The 25924-nt window shown below is 45.5% G+C and overlaps 1 protein-coding gene across 1 annotated transcript; it reads right to left on the bottom strand.

The window, feature by feature from the left end:
• Positions 1-15323: 15323 nt before the first annotated feature.
• Positions 15324-18207, bottom strand: LOC120915449 (transcription factor HES-4-like). Its single transcript, XM_040325968.1, has 4 exons — positions 17977-18207; positions 17770-17865; positions 16565-16652; positions 15324-16175 (listed from the first exon to the last, which is right to left on the bottom strand). Exons 1-4 carry the CDS (start codon positions 18082-18084, stop codon positions 15634-15636), a joined length of 834 nt encoding a protein of 277 aa, XP_040181902.1. The 5' UTR covers positions 18085-18207; the 3' UTR covers positions 15324-15633.
• Between the last annotated feature and the right edge of the window lie 7717 nt (positions 18208-25924).

Below are 25924 nucleotides of genomic sequence, written 5' to 3' on the forward strand. Positions count from 1 at the left end.
GAATGTCTAGGGTTTCGCCTGGAAACCTCTCCACTTGGGCACAGACCAGCTAGGCTGCATTCTGCGCCTCAAAACACACGCTGTCAGTTTGGCTGAGACCTGCTCTGCTACAATTTGCTGTTCATCTGTAAGTGTACTTGGTTGGGCTGCCTTTGTTGTGAATGGTTATATTTTGACTACAATACAAGTTCCTTCTATTGCATCTGTACCACTAGTGGCTGGTGCTTCTTTTGAGGATGGGGGGCAGCAAACAACCACCCCCCCCGATCAGCCACTCTAGGTTGATCAGTGGTCAGGTTATCTGCACCACCGACCCACCTCAGTCGGTCGGTCATCCAGCCCGGCACTTACCCCATCTAGGTTGCGGGCGGGCAGCGCTCCTACGGGCTACGGGCGGCATTCAGCGGCTCATCTGTCCTCTCCTCCTTTTCTGCATCATGATGGCTTCAGCCGTGCATCTCCTCTCACCTCCTCCTAGGCGTCCAATATGATCGCCTGTCCTTTCAGCCAATCGGGTGATGGGTCTCAAGACCCACTCCCTGATTGGCTGGGAGGTTGATCAGTGTAGCAATAGCGAATATTAATTTGCTATTGTCACACAACTGGGTGGGCTCGGAGCAAATTAGAGCCTCTGGCTCTAATCATGTGCTTTAAAAAAAACACCAATCTATGGTTCGGCACCCTACAAGTAGATCAGGGGTCCGGACGCATGGATAGGGGGAGCGGTGCTCGTGCATCCCTAATGGACGGGCCGCCACTGATCTGTACTGTGTGTGAGTTACTGCTACTTTGATCTAACCACTCACAGTACTCTTAACCAGGTTAGAGATTACCATCTACATTCCATAAATACTGTGCAGACTGAGAAGCTATAAATAATGGAGCTTTTGTGAATCATATACTTTTCCAATAACATTAAGGGCCCATTTAGACTATTGCTATGTGGTAATCTCCAGTAAAATGCCCTCACTTCCGTCACTTGATGGCCCCAGGTAGGGCCTACGCACTTTAACTCCTGACCAGTAGCCCTCTACCACTACAGCTAAACTGATATAGGATACCAATGCAACTTCAATATTTCAATATATACTTATAGATCCATACTTATAACCACATATTTGGTCTTTGCATCTTGTCCATTGCTGTACTCTGTACCCACTTGAAATTTGTAAAAACATTCAATAAAAATATATTCTATTAAAAAATGTGTGAATGGATGTTTTACTACACATTATCATAAAACATGTTAATGTATGACTCTCTGCCTGTTGTATTGTATTGCGAATCATTTAGAATAATACCCCAACACACCCACACAGTGTATCACAATGCACATACATTTTAGCTCTCTACAGCATACAGTGTCTTAAAAAAGTATTCATACCCCTTGCAATTTTCTACATTTTGTTACAACCAAAAACGTAAATGTATTTTATTGGGATTTTATGTGATAGACCAACACAAAGTGGTACATAATGGCGACGTGGAAGGAAAATGATAATTGCTTTTTGATTTTTTTTTACAAATATCTGAAAAGTGTGGCGTGCATTTATATTCAGCCCCCTTTACTCACTAACTAAAATCTAGTGGAACCAATTGCCTTCAGAAGTCAATTAGTAAATAGAGTCCACCTGTGTGAAATGTAATCTCACTATAAATACAGCTGTTCTGTGAAGCCCTCAGAGGTTTGTTAGCAAACCCTAGTGAACAAACGGCATCATGAAGGCCAAGGAACACACGAGACATTTTTTTACATTGTGCATGGAGTTCCCAATAAAGATTCATACCAGATAGTGTCTGGTATTTTCAGGGATCAAATTCACATGTCGGACTTCAAGTCGCAGGGCAAAGTCAGATCCACAGTCGTACGACTGTCATGTCATACCAGTGTGAAAGGGGCCTAAATCCACATAAAAAAAAACTATCAATAAATGGTGTATCACATGCTGTTCATACTCACTCAGTCACTACGGGATTTGTTTTCTGTATTCTGCAAAAAAAATGGTTGATCCTGCTGCTCTCTATCTCCACCTTCTGTTCATGTCTCCAATTCAGCTAGGGATTTTGCAGCTGTGGCGGCAACTCTGCACATGCTCAGTTTTAAATGACTTTCTACTGTATGCTGAGCATTTCCTCCCTATCACATCTGAGCAGCCCATGTGACTATAGAGTCACACATGTGGGTGTATACACCGTGGTAAATGACAGCCCACTCCCCCCCTCCTCCTTCATGCTAACCGGCTAAACACCCAAGCAAAGAACTCGCTGCTCCAAGTGAGACAGGAAGTCTAATGATATCATGGGTGCCTGCCTCGGCTCGCCCCCGCATACGATCAACACTGAAGAAATGGCAGCACTCCAAGATCCACCAAAATTCTTGTTTAATAAACAAACATCCTAAGTGTTACAAACAGTTCAATAGCTAAACACAATTGGGATATTACATGTAGATTAATGGAGGCTTCATCTTTCTCTTGTTCTAAGACGCAGGCTGGAGGGCGTGACACAGCCCGTGTCTGGCAGAAATCCACCCACACCATGTTCTTCCACAAAATAATAAACATATGATTTCAAATATATATTTATATGGCAATTTAAAACAGTGTATTGATATCAATTATTTATTTTTACTCCGTATTCCAAAGGCTGTTTTTTTTTTTTGTTTGTAGGTATGGCCTACGCATTTCGCGGACAGATCTGCTTCGTCGGGGGCCTTCAGAAATAGCACAGTGGGGTATCACACTTCTATCTTTCTTTCTCCGCCCCCCCTTTGTTTTCCCCCCCTTTATTCTCTATTCTCTCCCCTCTCTCCTTTTTTCCTTCGCCCTTCCCTCCCCTCTCTTTAGATTGTACTGCCTTACGACAGAAAAATAGAAAAAAAAATATTTTTCTATAAATCTATGTATTTGTATTCTATTTCTTACACTCCTCAGAGGCACAACCAAAGTCCCACAGTTGCACATATTATTATTATACACAATTTATATAGCGCCAACAGTTTACGCAGCGCTTTACAATGTAGAGAGGGGACAGCACAATTACAGTACAGTTCAATACAGAAGGTACAGGAGGGCCCTGATCGTACAGCTTACATTGTAAAGGGAGGGGGTGGTGATACAAAGGGTAATATACTGTATAGTTAATGGTTTTAATGCATACATAATTGGATTTATTTGTGATTTTTTTTTTTTATCTTCTTGAAATTCCCTTTGAAAATATACAATGTAATTAACACTGTAAATAGTACCAGAAGAGCGACTTCACACTGAGATAACTCTCCAGAAACACAAAGACGCAAAAACTCGAGGTGATACATAATTTGCTTTATGTGAGCGGCGCAGACAGCACCTGTCTAGGTGATTGTTTCCAACATTTACATATCCCTTAATGATCATTTAGGAAATGCTGAAGCGTATTTCTGAAGAAGAAGTAAATGACTAATTAGTGACGTGTTGGCTCCTCTAGGCCACCCCTTAGTCTGGTTTCAATGAGGGTCTTTTTTCTTATCCACCAGCAGCTGGGATGGGAACATTGCTGCTGATGATAGAATTAGGATAGGAGGAGAGGAGATGAGGTTTGAGCGAAACTAGTTGAATGTAGGGGCATTGAATTGTGTATTCTGGACTGAAACTGAGAAACAAGCAAACAGCGGGGGTCATATTCAGAGGTGTGAAAAGGGTCACTTGCATATGAAGTGTTAGTCTCTCTGATCAGATAAAAGCACCTTGCAGCCTGATCTGTATAACACTAGGCACAAACGCTGATGACCTATGGGTGACAAGTGGGTGTAGCTGCAAGACCCATCCATTTCACCCGCCTAAAAAGTTGGGTTGCCACAGGCATATTATTGCAGTAGCCGGTGTCTTGTCGAGCTGGTTCCTCCATCAGATAGGTTCCTGTCTTCGACTGTGCAGGCGTGGCACATGCGCAGTAGGAGGCCACGGAAATCTCCGAGCCTCAACAGCTGATTGTCATCTGTAGACAAGCTCACTCCCAATGCCTGATGCCTGATTATACACGCTTGGTAATGAGAAATGATACCGCTCTAAAAACTGCTGATCCCTTGGCTTTGCTTCCATCCCATTAAACCAAAAAGGTGCTACGAGTAAGCATCACATGATGTGAAACATGTCAGCCACCTTTTTCCTGTTGTTCACTTAATTTTGACGGTATCGCTTTGGTTGTTTTTTGGATTTTATTTATACAATAAAGACATTGTTTTAAGGAGTGCGGCAGTCCAGGATTTTCTTCTATCCAATACACGCTTGGTAATACACGGTGCTCTATACAGCAAGGGGCGGATGTGAGACGTGTATTTTATTGAGAAAACCATCCCCCAAAAAAGGACTGCTCAATATCACATCCGCCCCTTGCTGTATAGAGTGGCGTGTACTATAGAGCGCCGTGTATTACCAAGCATCGCGGCGTGTATAATCAGGCATCGGGAACGAGCGCGTCTACAGCTGACAAACAGCTGTTCCCGCTCGGAGATTTCCGTTGGCTCGGATTGCGCCTGCGCAGTCAAGATGGAACCATATCAATAGGAGGAACCAGCTCGGCAGAACACTGACTTTTAACTTTTTGTACGCAAAAGAATCCGGCTAAAGCCAAATCTGTCAGTTTATGGTTAGATTGGGGAAGTTTGTATGTTTGTAGTCCCTCCCTGATTGTGGCAAATATTCCCTACCTTCTCAGGGTGATCGGCGATCAGCAGACTTTCCTTTCCCCGTCTCCATGGGTATAAACACGCACCGTCGCCTGATACAAAAATACATGCTTTCATAAGACTTTTCATTAGTGCTTGTTCATACGATCCAACCACCATTTTTTTTCTCTACGACCCCATTTACACCTGAGTGTTTAGGGAACGCACAAAATAGCGAGCCAAAACACACATCGCACTTGCGGTGCCATGAAACCCTAATGGCAACCCAATCACAGGTAGCAGATGCGTGTTTTGTTGCATGGCGAAACAAGCTAAAAACACGACAATAACATCCTCTTCATAAAGAGTCAGACCCGATTGGATAATGTGATTTTCAGTCTGACTTCTCATTTGCTTTGTACATCAGCCCCTGACATCTCATTTACTATCTGTGTAAACGACACCTTGATGATATTGATTGAACACTCGTGGGAATAGATGACTGAAAGCTAATTGCTGTTTATCAAGAACCTACAATTCTGTCACTACGCTTTTCTTTGACAAAGTGATTTCTTTTAGCACATTTAAGAAACTAATATAAATATACATCCATACAAATTAAGATGATTATAAAACTGTAAGTAGCGCCTGTGTACTTTTAGTACAGGTGCTTTGTTAAATTTAGTGGGGGATGAGAGAGTTACATTGCTCTCATCGGTTTAATTTGTTTAAATTGGGCTGCTGCCAGCCCTGGGCTGTCCTGTGGGTCATTCTGTGCTCCAGAGATGTAGTTCCATCTCTGGATGGCAGGTGGCGCCAGAGGAGTCCAGGCGGAGACGCTCTTCTCCAGCAGCCAATCAGAGGAGTGTTTTCCCTCGCGGGGCATGCTGGGGAAGGGTATTTCTGTGGCAGGCGCCATTTTGTGGGGTCTTCGCGCGTTCCTGGTTCCAGGTGCGGCACCCACCTTTAGGGTGTGCGCACATAACGGGCCCCGGCGTTATGGCCTACCAGGCCTGGGTGCACGTGCTACGCGGAGTTCCTGACTCTGGGCCCTCATGGCCCAAAACAACTAAAGTTGCAAAGGGGCCCTAGTGACTTACTGGGTCCCCACACTTAGGAAGATCCCAAGCAAGTTATGCTGTTCGATGGGGAGTCGGTCTGAGGTGAACCTGGAGGCAGGTGATCCAACAGGGCTTAGATGATCCATCGGGGATCTGGGTGGCCTTTTCTTCCTCCCTTTTAACTTCCCTTCCTTTCTCTTTCCTTTCCCCTTATTCCTTTTCTTTCCTTTCACCTTTTCATCTTCTCTTCCTTTCATTTCTATCCTGCTTTTCATTCTCATTTTCTTTTCTTTCTATCCTCCTTTTCATCTTCCTTTCTCTTTCCCTTTTCTTTCCCTTCCTTGTGTTCTTTAATTTCTATCCTCCTTTCCATTCTTATTTTATTTCCTTTCCATTCTCCTTTTCATCTTCCCTTACTTTCTCATTCCCTTTCCCTTCCTCCTCTTCTTTCCTTTCCTTCCTCCTTTTCATCTTACTTTCTCTTTATCTTTCCTTTCCCTTCCTCCTTTTCTTTCCTTTTCTTCCTCCATTTTAACTTCCCTTCCTTTCTCTTTCCTTTCCCCTTATTATTTTTCTTTCCTTTCCTTTCACCTTTTCATCTTCTCTTCCTTTCATTTCTATCCTGCTTTTCATTCTCATTTTCTTTTCTTTCTATCCTCCTTTTCATCTTCCTTTCTCTTTCCCCTTTCTTTCCCTTCCTTGTATTCTTTCATTTCTATCCTCCTTTCCAATTTTTATTTTATTTCCTTTCCATTCTCCTTTTCATCTTCCCTTACTTTCTCATTCCCTTCCCCTTCCTCCTCTTCTTTCCTTTCCTTCCTCCTTTTCATCTTACTTTCTCTTTATCTTTCCTTTCACTTCCTCCTTTTCTTTCCTTTTCTTCCTCCCTTTTAACTTCCCTTTCTTTCTCTTTCCTTTCCCCTTATTCCTTTTCTTTCCTTTCCTTTCACCTTTTCATCTTCTCTTCCTTTCTCTTTCATTTCTATCCTCCTTTTCATCCTCATTTTCGTTTCTTTCTCTCCTCCTTTTCATCTTCCTTTCTCTTTCCCTTTTCTTTCCCTTCCTTGCATTCTTTAATTTCTATCCTCCTTTCCATTCTTATTGTATTTCCTTTCCATCCTCCTTTTCATCTTCCCTTTACTTTCTCATTCCCTTTCCCTTCCTCCTCTTCTTTCCTTCCCTTCCTCCTTTTCATCTTACTTTCTCTTTATCTTTCCTTTCCCTTCCTCCTCTTCTTTCCTTCCTCCTTTTCATCTTACTTTCTCTTTATCTTTCCTTTCCCTTCCTCCTTTTCTTTCCTTTTCTTCCTCCCTTTTAACTTCCCTTCCTTTCTCTTTCCTTTCCCCTTATTCCCTTTCTTTCCTTTCCTTTCACCTTTTCATCTTCTCTTCCTTTCTCTTTCATTTCTATCCTCCATTTCATTCCCATTTTATTTTCTTTCTATCCTCCTTTTCATCTTCCTTTCTCTTTCCCTTTTCTTTCCCTTCCTTGTATTCTTTAATTTCTATCCTCCTTTCCATTCTTATTTTATTTCCGTTCCATTCTCCTTTTCATCTTCCCTTCCCTCTCTTCTCTCTTCCCCTTCCCCCCCTCCTTTCCCTTCCCTTTCTCCTATTCTTTCCCTCCCTTGCTCTTTTCTTTCATTATTTCTTTCGTTTTTTCTCTGCCGTGGTTTAAATAGGAAGGTATAAACTGAAAGAAGAGCTGTACAGTAACAATTCTAGTACTATTAATACTTAGCAGTTGATGCGTAGCAATAAAAAGTACTCTATGAAGTGCATGAGTTCACATGCAGATAAGGATTCTGAAAAAAAGAGCAAATCAAAATGGCAAATATACTGTTGCTTTCACCTTATGATACCAATTATATGTTAAAGAGAACACCTAGTTATATAGGGGCTAATTACCTGCGTTTCTGTAATTGCTCATTTGAGAGTTGCTTGGCTCTCTTAAAAATAATTGCTTAAACACCAGTAAAATTCCAAGCAATCCCCCAGTGGTAGGAGGTGTGTGTGTGCTGTAGATAGACTGTGGTGGAGGAGGTCAGCCATGAATTATGTGAGAGTGTGTGTTTTATTAGGCAGACACCAGCTGCTGGTCCCATAGGAGAGAGCCCCATGTCTGGGGAGGTTTTCGGTTACAAGCACGGGATGTATAGCGTTTCAAAGGCTGACTGTGCTTTCCTTGGGCCAGATCTCAGAGCACATAGATGGGAAAAGCCTAATATACAAGGAAAATGGGGATAGTGTTACTAGGGCGATGCCAAATATGTAACCCATTAACCTTTTGGGACAGGGAGCTGCAGATCCAGGTGTGGATCCTATTACTGCAGGGAGTGTGGCATCTGTACAGTGATATGCGGATTGGAAGCAGATCAGACCCAAAGGTCCCAAGCCTTGTGTTCCAATTGATGTATTTCAGGTTCTTAGGAATTAACCTGTCAGCCCAAGTGTCAATTATCCAACTAATGTTAGTTAGACCTCCAGGCTCCCTCTAGAGGCCGAAGGGGGTTATTGACAGATTGGACCAGCCTGCCAGTCATTGCTGTCTTGATCTGCAGGCCATCAATATTTTCAGTGGATGCTCTGATTGATTTGCCTCTTTACACTGTGACGGCTGGAACCTTTATGTTACAGTATAACAATCTAAGAACAGCAATGCATTATGTTATATATCCACAATTTATAGCAACTATCATCTCTTAAGGCCATAGGTGGCTCTAATTTCAGCCAATCAGCCCACAAGAGCGAAAATCTATTGATTCCCTATCCACAGGAAGCTGTGGGTGCTGGCACTGCCAATCAGTGCCAGTCACTGTTCAGCCAATAATGTTCAGTCTATTTTAAAGCAGTATTAAACCCAAAAACAAAAAATGTAATATATTGCAGCTTACCAACCATTAGATGTAGTGGCAGCATTAGTTTTTTTTTTTAGGCTTTTTCCCCTCTGTTTTCACCTGGTGATCAGACCAGTAACACTTCCTGTATTAGAGCTATATTTTTTACTTTTTGCTATAATAAATATCCCCAAAAAATATAAAAAAATAAAAAATTCCTCAGTTTACATATTTACATTGTATATACTTACAATAAGCGTATATTTATTGGTTTGTGCAAAAGTTTATGGCCCGGATTCACAAAGCACTTGCGCCGACGTATCTCCAGATATGCCGCGTAAGTGCAAATATGCCCGGTCGTATCTGTGCGCCGTACCCACAAATTAAGATACGCCTAAAAACAGGCTTAATCCCGCCGACGTAACTTGCCTACGCCGGCGTAGGGTGGGCGCACATTTACGCTGGCCGCATGGTGGCGCTGCCATTGATTAGCCATTCAAATATGCAAATGAGGAAAATACGGCGATTCACGAACCTGCGCCTGCCCGACGCAGGCTACGAGAGGTGCGCGTAAGTTGTAAGTCCGGCGTAAAGTTAAGCCCCGTAAAGGAGGTGTGCATCAGGGAACAGAAGCCGGCGTTTTTTACGTAGTTTACGTTGGACGTGTGTCTGGATGGACATAGATTACGTTCATGGCGTAGGTAGTGATCCGGCATATCTTAGGTAGTTGTTCCGACGTGGTTATGAGCATGCGCACGGGGATGCGTCCACGACAAGAAGCATTCGCAGTTCGTTCAACGTACTTGTCTGGCTCTCAAACCATCATTTGCATGGGGTCACGCCTCACTTGCATGGCCTTGCATGGCTCACGCTCACTTCAACCTACGCCGACTTACGCCTTCGAAACCCAGCACAGTTTAGGCAACATTGGCTTTGTGAATTCCATGCTTGCCTCTCTGCATACAGGAGATACGCTACGGCGGCATAAATGTGCGCTGCTGTCTATGAATCCGGGCCATAGCGTCTACAAAATAGGGGATAGATTTATGTCATTTTTTTATTATTTTTTTTTTTATTAGTAATGGTGTCGATCTGCGATTTTTATCGCAACATTATGGCGCACACATCGGACACTTTTGATGCTATTTTGGGACCATTGTCATTTTATACAGCGATCAGTGCTATAAAAATGCACTGATTACTGTAAATGACACTGACAGGGAAGGGGTTACACACTAGGAGGCGCCGAATGGGGTTAAGTGTGTCCTAGGGAGTGATTCTAACTGTGTGGGGGCTGGGCTACCAGTGACACAACAGTGATCACTGCTCCCGATAACATAGCAGATAGCAGTAGATCACTGTCCTGTCACTAGGCAGAACAGGGCGATGCCTTGTTTACAATGGCAATCCCCCTGTTCTGCCGCTCCGTGACACAATCGCAGGACACCGGCAGACATCGAGTCTGCGGGGTCTTGCGGGCACGGTCATGGAGCATGTGGTGGGCGCGCTAGGGTTGCCACCTTTACTTCAAGTCAAACCCGAAAACTTTAGCGGCACACAGATTTTTTTTTTCTTTTTACGGGGAAACACAGTGGATTGTGGTATACAATGGAACTCTGATGTAAGGGGGTTTCTGCTTACCAAAGCCCCCACTTACATCAGAATTCCCAGCATTCCCCATTAAATCAGGGTTCCCAAAGCTCCCCATTACATCAGAGTCCACAGAGCACCCCTTACACATGAGTCCCCCTTACCTTAGTGTACTTACTTGCTCAGGGGCAGGACAGAGAAGGGAGGGAGGGGCCTATGCACTGGGTAGTTGTGGTACTTGGTTAATGGGGAGCATAGGTGATTGCAACCCAGGCAACAGGGGGAATCTGAGTCACAATGGTTGAATAGGGTGTGCCTGGCATGCCTAAGTTGGAGGGGGATTGCAGTTCCATCTGAATAATGTGTCCTGGTTTCAGACAGTCTGAAATCTGGACACATAATTTAAAACCCGGACTGTCCAGGTGAATCACAGACAGGTGGCAACCCTAGGGCGCGCACATGCCCACAATGCTGCAATTTAAAGGGGACGTACCTGTATGCCATTGTGCCGACGTATATCGTCGTGCTCTGGTCGGCAAGCGGTTAAGCTACCGTATTTATCGGCGTATACCGCGCACTTTTTTGCCCTGAAAATCAGGGCAATATCGTGGGTGCGCGGTATACGCCGATACTCGCTTTCCCGCGCCGAGTTTTGAATACTGCGCCGACATATACCGAGCACAGTACACTCGGGTATAGTCGGCCAGTCTCGGCTCCTTCCGCGCTCACGTCCTGGACGTACAGGACATGAGTGCGAGTGTTGCCGAGCCTGCCCGACAATACACGAGTGTACTGCGCTCTATATATGTCGGCGCAGTATTCAAACTCGGCGCGGGAAACGAGCGGGGAGGACCCGAGGACGCCGCAGAAGGACACCGGACCCGACGAAGAGGACACCCGAAGCCCGCAGACGGACCCCGGACCCGACGAAGAGGACATCCGAAGCCCGCAGACGGACCCCGGACCCGACAAAGAGGACACCCGAAGCCGCAGAAGGACGCCGGACCCGACGAAGAGGACACCCGAAGCCGCAGACGGACACCGGACCCGACGAGGCCGCTGATGAACGCCGCGCAAGACACCAAAACTGTAAGTACAAAAAAATTTTTTTACACAGGATTCAGGGCCACTTTAGGGGTGCGCGGTATACGCGGGAGCGCGTTATACCGCGATAAATACGGTAACTTTGTCCTCCGTCACAAAATTGAGGAAAAACTGAATGAACACGTACAGTATGTTACAAAAGTGACATGCGTTCTGTTCCGCTCCAGTTTAGCAGAGGACCTGTTCACGGATCTCTTGATGATTGGAACGAACGCCTCCCGTGTGAAACAAGCCTTACAATAGTGATTGGTCAGGATCGATCACTAACTATACAATTGCTTCTCCATTGAAAACATTATAAGGCAGATAATAGAAGGAATGCAATCATCTTGTGTCTATGGGTATATGAATATTACAGTATATAGGCCTTCCTCCCCAACACTCTGATCATCCTGTGCTGGGTGTGATGGCTGGCGGGCTCTCGGCATGCTGGGCTGATACAGATCATCAGTGTAGGTGGCGGAAATGAGACCCCCAGGAAGCACTTAGACTCCCTCCCTTTCTTCCCACACTGTAATCTTCCCACTTGGCACCATTTCAAGAGCATGCAGTGACTCATAATGTGTGGCAAAAAAAAAAAAAAAACGTGTTTTCCTGAATGATCCCTTCCACGGTGAAATAAAACAGAATTCTTGTCTTTTATGAGCTCTTTGTGAGGCGGTGCGATTCAATTTACAGCCAGTATCAGCCTATCTGCTTGCTGTCTGTGGAGGGGACGGGGCAGACAGGCACATTAACCCTCAGATATCACTTCCCAGACAATTCAGTGGAATCCTAACCTTCCTCAGGAGCCCGCTGCATAATAGATGAGCTTCTTTTATACCTTTTTATTGTCTCCTGTCACAAAGGAGTGTCCTTCTCCCTCCTGTCCCCTTCCTACCAGAGCCAGGCTGACTTTTACAGTAGGGCCTTTGTTTATTTTGGAGGGAATTAGCCTGACCATTACTACCTCTAATGAATGGCATCAGATGTTGTGTAATAGGGACATGTTATTCAGGATAGGACGGTACTGCGTATGATGGGATGCAAAGTGCCACATGACCTGAATAGTGGCTAATGCCGCGTACACACCATCACTTTATGCAATGGAAAAAAACGACATTTTCTGTGAAGTAAAAAACGACGTTTTTGAAACTTCAATTTTCAAAAACGACGTTGCCTACACACCATCGTTTTTTCACAATGCTCTAGCAAAGCAAGGTTACGTTCTCACCACTTTTTTCGATTGAAGCTCGCTTCATAACTAGCTTCTGGGCATGCGCGGGTTTAAAAACGTTGTTTTAAACGTTGTTTTTTGCTACACACGGTCAATTTCTGTGACACAAAAAACGACGTTTTGAAAAACGACACATAAAATTGAAGCATGCTTCAATTTTTTTTTTGTCGTTTTTCACAAGACATAAAACAACGTTTTCCCACCACACACGGTCATTTAATTTGACGTTTTTAAAAACGTTGTTTTTTTTCATCACATAAAGTGATGGTGTGTACGCGGCATAATGGTCAGTATATGTATTTGCAGTCTGCCAATAGAGCAATATTCAAAGGTACATATGATAAATTGTATTTAACCGTATTTTATATATATATATATATATATATATATATATATATATATATATATATATATATATATATATATATATATATATATATATATATAAATATATTCATATATATATATATATATATATATATATATATATAAATATATTCATATATATATATATATATATATATATATATATATATATATATATATATATACAGTAGCTCACAAAAGTAAGTACACCCCTCACATTTTTGTAAATATTTCATTATATCTTTTAATGTGACAACACTGAAGAAATGACACTTTGCTACAATGTAAAGCAGTGAGTGTACAGCTTGTATAACAGTGTAAATTTGCTGTTCCCTCAAAATAACTCAACACACAGCCATAATTGTCTAAACCGCTGCAACAAAAATGAGTACACCCCTAATAAAAATGCCCAAATTGGGCCCAACGTGTCAATATTTTGTGTGGCCACCATTATTTTCCAAAACTGCCTTAACCCTCTTGAGCATGGAGTTCACCAGAGCTTCACAGGTTGCCTCTGGAGTCCTCTTCTACTCCTCCATGATGACATCAAGGGTCTGGTGGATGTTTGAGACCTTGCGCTCCTCCACCTTCCGTTTGAGGATGCCCCACAGATGCTCAATAGGGTTTAGGTCTGGAGACATGCTTGGCCAGTCCATCACCTTTACCCTCAGCTTCTTTAGCAAGGCAGTGGTTGTCTTGGAGGTGTGTTTGGGGTCGTTATGTTGGAATACTGCCCTGCGGCCCAGTCTCTGAAGGGAGGAGATCATGCTCTGCTTCAGTATGTCACAGTACATGTTGCCATTCATGGTTCCCTCAATGAACTGTAGCTCCCCAGTGCTGGCAGCACTCATGCAGCCCCAGTCCATGACACTCCCAACACCATGATTGACTGTAGGCAAGACACACTTATTTTTGTACTCCTCACCTGGTTGCCGTCACTCATGCTTGACACCATTTTAAACAAATGAGTTTATCTTGGTCTTATCAGAACACAGGACATGGTTCCAGTAATCCATGTCCTGTCTGCTTGTCTTCAGCAAACTGTTTGCAGGCTTTATCTTTAGATGGGACAACAGCCATGCAGACCAATTTGATACAGTGTGCGTTGTATGGTCTGAGCACTGATAGGCTGACCCCCTTTAACCCCTTTACCTCTGCAGCAATGCTGGCAGCACTCATACGTCTATTTCCCAAAGACAACTTCTGGATATGACGCTGAGCATGTGCACTCAACTTCTTTGGTCAACCATGGCGAGGCCTGTTCTGAGTGGAACCTGTCCTATTAAACTGCTGTATGGTCTTGGCCACTGTGCTGCAGCTCAGTTTCAGGGTCTTGGCAATCTTCTTATAGCCTCGGCCATCTTTATGTAGAGCAACAATTCTTTTTTTCAGATCCTCAAAGAGGTCTTTGCCATGAGGTGTCATGTTGAACTTCCAGTGACCAGCATGAGAGTGAGAGCGATAACACCAATTTAACACACCTGATCCCAAATCACACCCGAGACCTTGTAATACTGAGGCCTCGTACAGACGAGGGGATCTGTCCGATGAAAACGGTCCGCGGACCGTTTTCATCGGACATGTCTGCTAGCAGATTTTGGTCTGATGGTTGTACACACCATCAAACCAAAATCCCAGCGGACAGAATACGCGGTGACGTGGCGGCGACATGCGCGAACCCGGAAGTTCAATGCTTCCACGCATGCTTCGAATCACTTCGAAGTCATGCGCGGGTTCTCGGGCCAGCGGACATGTCCGATGAGTCGTACTGACCATCGAACATGTCCGGCGGACAGGCTTCCAGCAGACATGTTTCTTAGCATGCTAAGAAACATTTGTCCGCTGGAAACCTGTCCGGTCGGCCGGAAAATTGTCCGGTCGGCCCTACACACGACCAAACATGTCTGCTGAAACTGGTCCGACGGACCAGTTTCAGCGGACATATTCGGTCGTGTGTACGAGGCCTGACGAGTCACATGACACCGGGGAGGGAACATGGCTAATTGGGCCCAATTTGGACATTTTCACTTTTTTGCCAGCGGTTTAGACATTAATGGCTGTGTGAGTTATTTTGAGGGGACAGAAAATTCACACTGTTATACAAGCTGTACACTCACTACTTTACATTGTAGCAAAGTGTAATTTCTTCAGTGTTGTCACATGAAAAGATAGAATAAAATATTTACAAAAATGTAACGGGTGTACTCACTTTTGTGAGATACTGTACAATGTAAGGTTCATATACATATATTAATCCTATATTTACTATAAAAATGGTTCCCATTAGACCAGTGATTTGTTGATTCCTTAGGATTATAACAAAACATCTGTAATTTCATGATTAAACCAAGATACACGATACCCGTTTGCATATGTATATACATTGTGTATATGGCACATGCTGCATATAATTAACTTCAAACAGACAGCTAACGCAATACCATATAACCATATCAAAAGATAACGATCATTAGTCGCCCCCCCCCCCAAGAAACCACCAGATCATAAAATATAAAGAGTTTATTGAATAAAACTCCTGCAGTTTAGGAAGTTTTTGACACAAAAACAACACAGTAACTTTTTGGCATTACACAATCTTTGTACCATACGTACAAAACTAAAAAAACATTTCAGCAAAAGAGTTTTAATACAAAAATGGGTCATTTATACATGTTTATTTTTTAAGAATAAAAAAAGTAATGTCCTCATAGATGCAAATAAATATATTTGTTCAGCGTTTCTCTAAGGCAAAGTCCCATAAAACGGAACCAATAAATAAAAAAATAAAGTCTGATTATTACAAAGTATGGTCAGTTCACCAGGGTCTCCATACGCACTCGGTGCTGCCACCTAGAGGGCTCACTGTTCTGGAAATGTGTTGCATCTTGTGAGAGAAGGTGGTGAGTCCCTGGACTGGGGATTGTGACTGTGGTGCCCTGCTGGAGGTGACATTTCCATTGGCATAGAGGGGAATCACTGGTCCTGGGCTGGTGGAATAGGCAGGGTTGGGAATAAGGAAAGCAAATTGTCCATCAGTGGCTGGTACCAGCTGGAAACCTCCCTGGAACACCTTGGGAGACACGGCCTCAGCGGAGGTCATCTTGCAGGGCATGGGCACAGGAGCAGTGGACACTGGTGCTGAGGGCAACTGGACATGCAGAGGCTGGTTGGAAGGAGGTTGCTGGTAATTCATTGCCACAATCTGACCTAGGCAACTAGAGAGATGACCAAGTAGCCGGGTCCTGACTTCTGTGTTGACCCCTTCGCAGGTGGAGAGGAATCGGGTCACTTCGTTCGTGCATTCATTGAATCCTGCTCTGTATTTGCCAAGTACTGATGGATCAGCTGATAGTGCAGCTACAGGAGAAACAAAGAACATTACATTAGTACCGGTGATCAAAGAATGTGATTATGAACCATCTCACTTCAATACAAGAGTTAATCATTTAGCACTTGAATAGCTTGCTTCATACAAAAGCTTCTGAATCAATACAATTCTATGTAACCCACAGCAGGCAAATCAAGAGGCTACTAAACTCTCATCATACGTACAATATAAAATATATAATAATATAATTCAAATATTCAGTGATGTGGGCTTCTGACCCTGAACAACTACAAGTTCCAGCATACCTGCCCAGCATTAGTCAATACCTATTGCAGATAATCTACAGACACCCTGCCAGCCCCTACATCATTCATCAATAGCAATCACTGTGGAAATATAAAGAGCCTCGGATATGTACCTGTCATCTGGACTCGTTGTAAGTTCCGCAAGTGCTTGACTGTCATTTCCAGGATATCAGCCTTCTCCAGCTTGGAGTGTCTGGAGCTCTGCAAAGAGGGAAGGAGGCGATCAGTGACACAGTGGGAGACATGTGGGTAGCAGAGATGGATAGAGGGACAGGAGGGATGGAAGGACTGGAGGGATGGAAGGACTGGAGGGATGGAAGGACTGGAGAGATAGAAGGGATGGGGGACTGGAGAGATGGAAGGACAGGAGGGATGGAAGGACTGGAGTGATGAAAGTATAGGAGAGATGGAAGGACTGGAGAGATGAAAGGACAGGAGGGATGGAAGGACTAGGGAGATGGAAGGACAGGAGGACTGAAGGGATATGAGAAATGGAAGGACAGGAGAGATGAAAGTACAGGAGAAATGGAAGGACAAGAGAGATGGAGGGACAGGAGAGATAGAGGGACAGGAGAAATGGAAGGACAGGAGAGATGGAAGGACAGAAGAGATGGAAGGACAGGAGAGATGGAGGGACAGGAGAGATGGAGGGACAGGAGAGATGGAGGGACAGGAGAGATGGAAGGACAGGAGGGATGGAAGGACAGGAGAGATGGAAGGACAGGAGAGATGGAAGGACAGGAGGGATGGAAGGACAGGAGAGATGGAAGGACAGGAGAGATGGAAGGACAGGAGGGATGGAAGGACTGGAGGGATGGAAGGACAGGAGAAATGGAAGGACTGGAGAAATGGAAGGACTGGAGGGATGGAAGGACTGGAGAAATGGAAGGACAGGAGAAATGGAAGGACTGGAGGGATGGAAGGACAGGAGGGATGGAAGGACTGGAGGGATGGAAGGACAGGAGAGATGGAAGGACAGAAGAGATGGAAGGACAGGAGGGATGGAGGGACAGGAGAGATGGAAGGACAGGAGAGATGGAAGGACAGGAGAGATGGAAGGACAGGAGAGATGGAAGGACAGGATAGATGGAAGGACTGGAGGGATGGAAGGACAGGAGAGATGGAAGGACTGGAGGGATGGAAGTACAGGAGAAATGGAAGGACTGGAGGGATGGAAGTACAGGAGAAATGGAAGGACTGGAGGGATGGAAGTACAGGAGAAATGGAAGGACTGGAGGGATGGAAGTACAGGAGAAATGGAAGTACAGGAGAAATGGAAGGACTGGAGGGAGCAAATGGAAAAGTTCAGCCAACTTACATCTTTTTTTAGGGCATCCAAAATAAGTGTCTTGAGCTGTCCCAGGCTCTCATTGATGCGAGCTCTTCTGCGCTTCTCCATGATAGGTTTGGAGGACTGTAAAGACAGAGGCAAGACATGAGTACAACGCTACAGTACATGTTGCTGATATATCCTCGGATTGTGATCTCCAACACCCACCCATGGGGTACAGGGGGGGATATTTACCTTTCTGTGCTCGCTGGCACTCTTAGGTTTATCCGGGGTCTGGGCAGAGCTGGCCGGTGCCCCCGCAATAGGGGAGGCGGTGGGCTTCTCCATGCTGTCTGCAGGCATGATCCAATGGGGGTAATACACAGGATGGATGGAAGGGGGGAATAGTATCCGCTGTGTACAGCCAATGAGCTGAGCTGTCACACAGCCTGAGTGTAGAGTGTCTGTCCCAGTCTATGGGCTCTCCTCTATTTATACTCCTCTCTGCTGCTCCCCATTCTTGTGAAACCTTCTCTACATTCTTTCCCACACTCACTTCAGCCAATCCAAGTCAGAGACTCGCCCACGGTGCCTTGTGATTGGACAGCACCCCCCCTCCTCCCAGGCAATCCCCCCTCCCTCCTCATACACAGACGCAGGCTGCCAGTCACGCGCTTGGCTCAGACCCGGCGCCGGGGATCGGGCTGCCAATGGAGCAAAGCGCGGGGGCTCCTGGGAGGACACAGGTCAGGAGGCGAGCAATCCATCCGGGCACTGCACGGGGCTCAGCGCCTACAGAGGACACCTCACCTCAGCTGCCGCACCACCTCTAATACGAGGGACGACTCTTCTCTTATTTGTTATTTTATAAATAAAAAATAAACATTGTGCCTTTTTTCTTGTTTTTTCGTTCCCTAAGTAGTGTTACAATATGACCACAGTGATCACCATCCATATATATATATATATTTAGTGTATATAAGTATATATATTGGCCCGGATTCACGTAGGAGAGCGCATCTTTGTGCGGGCGTAACGTATCCTATTTCCGTTACGCCGCTGCAACTTTGACAGGCAAGTGCAGTATTCTCAAAGCAAAGTAACGGCGGCGTAGCGTAAATAGGCTGGCGTAAGCCCACCTAATTCAAATGTGGAAGATGTGGGCGTGTATTATGTAAATGTATTGTGACCCCACGTTAATGACGCTTTCTCCAAACGGCACGCCTCATAGAGCAGGGGTAACTTTATGCCGGAAAAAGCGTTAAGTAAACGGCGTATCTGTACTGCGACGGCCGGGCGTACGTTCGTGAATAGGCGTATCTAGCTGATTTACATATTTCTAGGCGTAAATCAGCGTACACGCCCCTAGCGGCCAGCGTAAATATACAGTTAAGATACGACGGCGTAGGAGACTTACGCTGGTCGTATCTTTTACAAATTCTGGCGTATCTGATTCTTTGAATCAGGCGCCAAGATACGACGCCTCACACTCAGAGATACGACGACGTATCTCCTACGTGAATCTGGGCCTGAATGTATCCATGGCGCCCGTCACTTGGGTTGTGTCCGATCAGCAGATCCCCAATAATCTGGAGCAGCACAGAACAGATCCGACATTTATGTGGCATTCGTGTCCTTTAATATTTTTCTGCATTTGTTATCTATTTTATTTCAGGTACTTGTATAGCGCCATCAATTTACACAGCACTTTACATCTATATTCTACATTCACATCAGTCCCTGCTTCAAGGAGCTTACACTCTAATGCCCCAATCCCACATACATGTACTAGGACCAATTTAGACAGGAGCCATTATCCTCCCAACATGACTTTGGAATGTGGGAGGAAACTGGAGTACACGGAGGAAACCCACACAAGCCCAGAGAGAACATGCAAACTCCAGGCAGGTAGTGCTGCCAGGCAGAAGTGCTAACTACTTATCCACTGTAAACCAGAGCATTCCAGACCCATATTAGCTCCATGGGAGGAACAGTAGGAGTCATAGGCATCCCCAGAAGTTTTTTCAGGGGGCATCATTTTAAGGTCACCCATTCTCTGCCCCTTTTGACAATGTCATGAAGGGGAGGGGCAAGTACTTATTTATAAAGGGGAAACGGCAGACTTTATAAGTTAGCCAATCAGATTCTAACTTCAGCTTGTTCAATTAAAGTGTTAATCTAAAGTCAAAAGTTTTTTTACCTTAAAGAGGAGCTGTCCAGGCATCCAGCGATATTTATGCTGGCCGCTAGGTGGCGCTTCCGTCCATTTCAGCCTAGAATATGCAAATGAGCTGGATACGCAGATTCAGAAATGTACGTGCGCCCGGCGAATTTTTTTACGTCGTTACGTCGTTTGCGTAAGGCTTTTTCCGGCGTAACGTTACTCCTGCTATATGAGGCATAGCCAATGTTAAGTATGGACGTCGGGACAGCGTCTAATTTTACGTCGTTTGCGTAAGTCGTTCGCGAATAGGGCTTAGCGTAAATTATGTTCACGTCGAAAGCATTGACTATTTGCGACGTGATTAGGAGCATGCGCACTGGGATACGTTCAACACATGCGCCGTTCGTTAGAGACGTCATTTACGTGGGGTCATGTTTTATTTACATAAAACACGCCCACCTCTTCTCAATTTGAATTTGGCGCGCTTACACCAACAGATTTACGCTACGCTGCCGTAACTTAGGGCGCAGGTTCTTTGTGAAACCAGCCCCAGCCTCACTAAGTTACGGCGGCGTAGCGTATCTGAGATACGCTACGCCTGCACAAACTTACGGCGGGCTATATGAATCTAGCCCTATGTGTGTGTGTGTATACTTTGTATGTATACTGTATGTGTGTGTATGCTGTGTGTGTATACTGTATGTGTGTGTGTATGTATACTGTATGTGTGTATACTGTGTGGCCCCATAATATATTGCCTGGGGGCCCCAAATTCTCTTATTGCCTGGGGGCCCCATAATCTATTGCCCGGGGGCCCCATAATCTCCTATTGCCTGGGTGCCCCCTAATCTTCTATTGCCCGGGGGCCCCATAATCTATTGCCTGGGGCCCCATAATCTCCTATTGCCTGGGTGCCCCCTAATCTTCTATTGCCCGGGGGCCCCATAATCTCCTATTGCCCGGGGGCCCCATAATCTCCTATTGCCCGGGGGCCCCATAATCTCCTATTGCCCGGATGCCCCCTAATCTCCTATTGCCCGGGGGGCCCATAATCTCCTATTGCCTGGGTGCCCCATAATCTCCTATTGCCCGGGTGCCCCCTAATCTCCTATTGCCTGGGTGCCCCATAATCTCCTATTGCCCGGGTGCCCCCTAATCTCCTATTGCCTGGGTGCCCCATAATCTCCTATTGCCCGGGTGCCCCCTAATCTCCTATTGCCCGGGGGCCCATAATCTCCTATTGCCCGGGGGCCCCATAATCTCCTATTGCCCGGGTGCCCCCTAATCTCCTATTGCCCGGGGGCCCATAATCTCCTATTGCCCGGGGGCCCTATAATCTCCTATTGCCTGGGGGCCCCATAATCTCCTATTGCCTGGGTGCCCCATAATCTCCTATTGCCCAGGGGCCCCATAATGTCCTATTGCCTGGGTGCCCCATAATCTCCTATTGCCCGGGGGCCCCATAATCTCCTATTACCTGGGTGCCCCATAATCTCCTATTGCCTGGGTGCCCCATAATCTCCTATTGCCCAGGGGCCCCATGAGTTGTCAGTCCGCCCCTCCCCCACAGTACATACTACATTATATAATAAATTCTGGCAATTTGCATATCAGCAATCTGATTGGGATTCTGAAGCAAAGAATGTCAGGAGTTCATATTGAAAATCCATAGGCAGTAAAAATGAAGTTTTTGGTGCCGGAGGGGCTTGTAAAACCCGCCTTGCTCTTCTTGGCACAGAACTGCAGATTTAATTATGTCACATTAAAGAAATGGCGCACTTTTAAGAGCTGCCATCTAGACATTTTGCGAGCCAATTACTTAAAAAGAACTCGACAAAACGGGCGCCCATTGGCTTCCTCAGTGTTAGGATTGGCTCGGGTTGATGTTTTTGCAATGGGGAGAAATTCAAGCTGAGAACTAACTGGATCCAGGCATTGATGTGTTATTTACTGTAAACAGGCAACCGTTTCGCTAAACTCACTATAATGAAAATTCGAAAAATTAAAATCAACTCTATGGAGTAAATATTCCCATCGGGAAAGGAATAGTCCCAGCGGTGTAAATGTGTTGTGATGTTTGTGCTGCTTCAAAGTCATTGAGGCCCCTTTCACACTGGGGCGGGAGGTGTGGTGGTGGTATAGCGCCTCTATTTTTAGTGGCGCTATACAATTGGAATTGCGGCGGTATTCGGCCGCTAGCGGTGCGGTTTTAACCCCCGCTAGTGGCCGAAAAAGGATCAATAACAGTAACAGTGGTATAGCCACGGGGCTGGATTCAGAAAGATCAGCGCATCTTTCTGCTGGTGTAACGTATCTCAGATGCGTTACGCCGCCGTAACTTTGGGCGCAAGTTCCGTATGCAGAAAGAACTTGCGCCCTTAGTTACAGCGACGTAACGTATGTGTGGCGGCGTAAGCCCGCCTAATTCAAATGGGGATGTTGGGGGCGTGTTTTATGTAAATTTCACTTGACCCCGCGTAGTTTACGTTTTTTGTGAACAGCGCATGCGCCGTTTGTAAAAAAAAATCCCAGTGCGCATGCTCGAAAATTCCGCCGCAAAACGTCATTGCTTTCGACGTGAACGTAAATTACGTACAGCCCTATTCGCAGACGACTTACGCAAACGACATAAAAATTACAAAATTCGACGCGGGAACGACGGCCATACTTAACATAGGATACGCCGCATATACCCCTCATATAGCAGGGGGAACTTTACGCCGGAAAAAGCCTAACGCAAGCGACGTAAAAAAAATGCGCCGGGCGGACGTTGGTTTCTGAATCGGCGCATCTACCTAATTAGCATATTTTTCGCGTAACTATATGGAAGCGCCACCTAGCGGCCAGCGTAAATATGCAGCCTAAGATACGACGGTGTAAGACACTTACACCAGTCGGATCTTAGGGAAATCTATGCGTAACTGATTCTCTGAATCAGGCGCATAGATACGACGACCCGCACTCAGAGATACGACGGCGTATCAGGAGATACGCCGTCGTATCTCCTATCTGAATCCGGGCCACGGTGTCCCATTGTTTTCAATGGGAAGGAGCGGTGGAGGGGCAGTAAACACACCGCAGAGGCGCATTGCCGGCGGTATAGCCACGGTGTCCCATTGTTTTCAATGGGAAGGAGCGGTGGAGAGGCAGTAAACACACCGCAGAGGCGCATTGCCGGCGGTACAGCCACGGTGTCCCATTGTTTTCAATGGGAAGGATCGGTGGAGGGGCAGTAAACACACCGCAGAGGCGCATTGCCGGCGGTATAGCCACGGTGTCCCATTGTTTTCAATGGGAAGGATCGGTGGAGGGGCAGTAAACACACCGCAGAGGCGCATTGCCGGCGGTACAGCCACGGTGTCCCATTGTTTTCAATGGGAAGGATCGGTGGAGGGGCAGTAAACACACCGCAGAGGCGCATTGCCGGCGGTATAGCCACGGTGTTCCATTGTTTTCAATGGGAAGGAGCGGTGGAGGGGCAGTAAACACACCGCAGAGGCACATTGCTGGCGGTATAGCCACAGTGTCCCATTGTTTTCAATGGGAAGGAGCGGTGGAGGGGCAGTAAACACACCGCAGAGGCACATTGCTGGTGGTATAGCCACGGTGTCCCATTGTTTTCAATGGGAAGGAGCGGTGGAGGGGCAGTAAACACACCGCTCCTCTCACCGCTCACCTGCTAGCAGGACTTTTGGAGCGGTCATCGCCTCAGTGTGAAAGCTTGCTTTAGAGCTTACAATCTAGGATACTCCACTCCCTCTAGTACTGATATTCCCATATCTCCTATGGCTGCCTTCTCACTCTCAACTCCTCCTTCCTAAAATCTATAATATTTCTTACATCTCATAAATTTTCTTAGTCACAATTTTCCCCAAAACTCTCACTTCCCCATTTCCAGTCCTGCACAACACATTCAACATTTCAGATGTTAAAGCTGAAGTTTAGGTATAATTCTGTTTGCATAATTACATTGGTCTAGGTCAGATCAATGTGCATCTGCATATATTATACCTGTGGAAGCTGAAAATCACTGTAGTAGTCACTTCTACTACAGTGATAGCAGCAGTCCTCCAGCTCCAGTGTTAGGCGGCTGCAATTTGCATAGTAACCACACGGGGGGGCTTTGTGGACAACTCGCTCAGCACTGCTGCCTTGTTTGCTTGTTTTTCAGAATACAGCGCGTCCTCTGGTTGGATAGGGAGAGGTGGGGCAGTGATGTCACAATCTCAGCTTTGTCTAATCAGATAACGCCTTGTACTTGAAAAAAAAAACACAGGGCATTCTAGTAATAGTGGCAGTGGCCCAGATTCAAGAAGCAATTGCGCCTGTGTAACCATAGGTTACGCAGCGCAATTGCTTACTTGCTCCGGCGTTACGAATGCTCCTGATTCAGGAACATCGTAACGCCGACTGCAGCCTAAAATCTGCGTGGCATAAGGCTCTTATGCCACGCTGATTTTAGGCTGCATTCTTGCGTTGACCGCTAGGGGGCGCTCCCATTGTGATCAGCGTATAGTATGCAAATTGCATACTAACACCGATTCACAATTGTTGCGCGGGCCCTGCGTACGCAAGTTACGTCGTTTCCGTACGGCGTGCTTAGCGTAAGGCTGCTCCTGCTAATAGCAGGCGCAGCCAATGCTAAGGATACCCGTTGTTCCCGTATCGCGACGTTCGAATTTTACGTCGTTTGCGTAAGTGAATTGTGAATGGCGCTGGACGCTATTCACGTTCACTTTGAAGCAAATGACGTCCTTGCGACGTCATTTGCCGCAATGCACGTCGGGAAAGTTTCCCGACGGAGCATGCGCTTTACGATCGGCGCGGGAATGCGCCTAATTTAAATGATTCCCGCCCCCGGCGGGATCATTTACATTGCGCGCGCTTATGCCGGGCAATTTTGCCGGCGCGCCCTCGCAATTTACGTAGCTACTGCTCCGTGAATCGAGGGCAGCAGCACAAATTTGCGGGGGCGCAGGGCAAAATCATTGCCCTGTGCCTCCGCAAAAAAAGAACAAATCTGCTGGGCAAACAACCCCTTGTGGTTAATGGGATGTAGCCCCAAGGAAGGGGGCGAGCACGCTGACTAACCCCCAGCCAGAACAGATCGGATGACGGGGGCAAGCTTACTGAGGAGAAACAGGAAGTGAGAAATTCAGACAAAGAAAAAAAACATTTAGAAGGGAAATCGAAAGAAAAGGTAAGTGAACCAACAATGCACTAGCTTAAAGGAACCTATTTAAAAAATAAAAAAAGAACCTTTACAACCTCTTTAAGCTTTGACAAAAAAACCTGGAAGCTGATTGGTCTCAATTCAAAGCTGCACCAGATTTTTCACTCTCCAGTTTTAGTAAATCAACCCAAGTGTCTCTTCATACATCAGACAACATTTCTACACTTCCTCAACATCCCACAAACCCACACAGATCAGCTTCTTCCCACTCACAAAAAGATTTTACACTTCCTCTTCTCCATATTCATCTGAAATCTGCTCGCCTTCATTTAAAAGAACAAAACAAAAACAAACTACTCATGTCTATTGGTAGATGCCTACACACACACAAAAAAAAGAATGAAATAAAATCTCTCTAAAAACAACATAAATGAAAAGTTACTGCCCTTGCTGAATACAAACCTTTTTGTTACTATACAAAAGTCTCATAGGGCCAATTTGTATCTTTTTAATTAGATTACATTCCTGTAAACAGAAGTTATTACATAAATACACTGAAAGTGGTTTAAGCTGACCATAGATGGATCAAATCTCGGCTAGTTCAGCAAAGACCAACCAAGAATTGATCTACGGAGGAGCCACGTTCTGACGTCACCGCGCCCACGCTAATCCTGGAACTATATGGGCTGTATTCAAGAGCCGGCCGGCTCGATTTTATTCTGTTTATCTCCTATTTTATGTAAGTGTCCATTTATCTTTTTTACTTATTAATAGCTAGATTCACAAAGAGTTACGCCCGCGTATCAGTAGATACACCGTCGTAACTCGAAATCTAAGCCATCGTATGTTTCGTATTGTAAGTGTAT

The sequence above is a fragment of the Rana temporaria genome, chromosome 10 (assembly GCF_905171775.1).
Source record: "Rana temporaria chromosome 10, aRanTem1.1, whole genome shotgun sequence".
NCBI lineage: Eukaryota > Metazoa > Chordata > Amphibia > Anura > Ranidae > Rana > Rana temporaria.

Bases quoted from the DNA above. Each gene is read 5' to 3' on its own strand.
- LOC120915449 (XM_040325968.1), bottom strand. From the start codon at position 18,084: ATGCCTGCAGACAGCATGGAGAAGCCCACCGCCTCCCCTATTGCGGGG. The intron at 16,653-17,769 runs GTAAGTTGGCTG...CCCTCTTTGCAG, and splicing joins TGGATGCCCTAAAAAAAGAT to AGCTCCAGACACTCCAAGCT. The intron at 16,176-16,564 runs GTACATATCCGA...TTTCTCCTGTAG, and splicing joins ACAACGAGTCCAGATGACAG to CTGCACTATCAGCTGATCCA.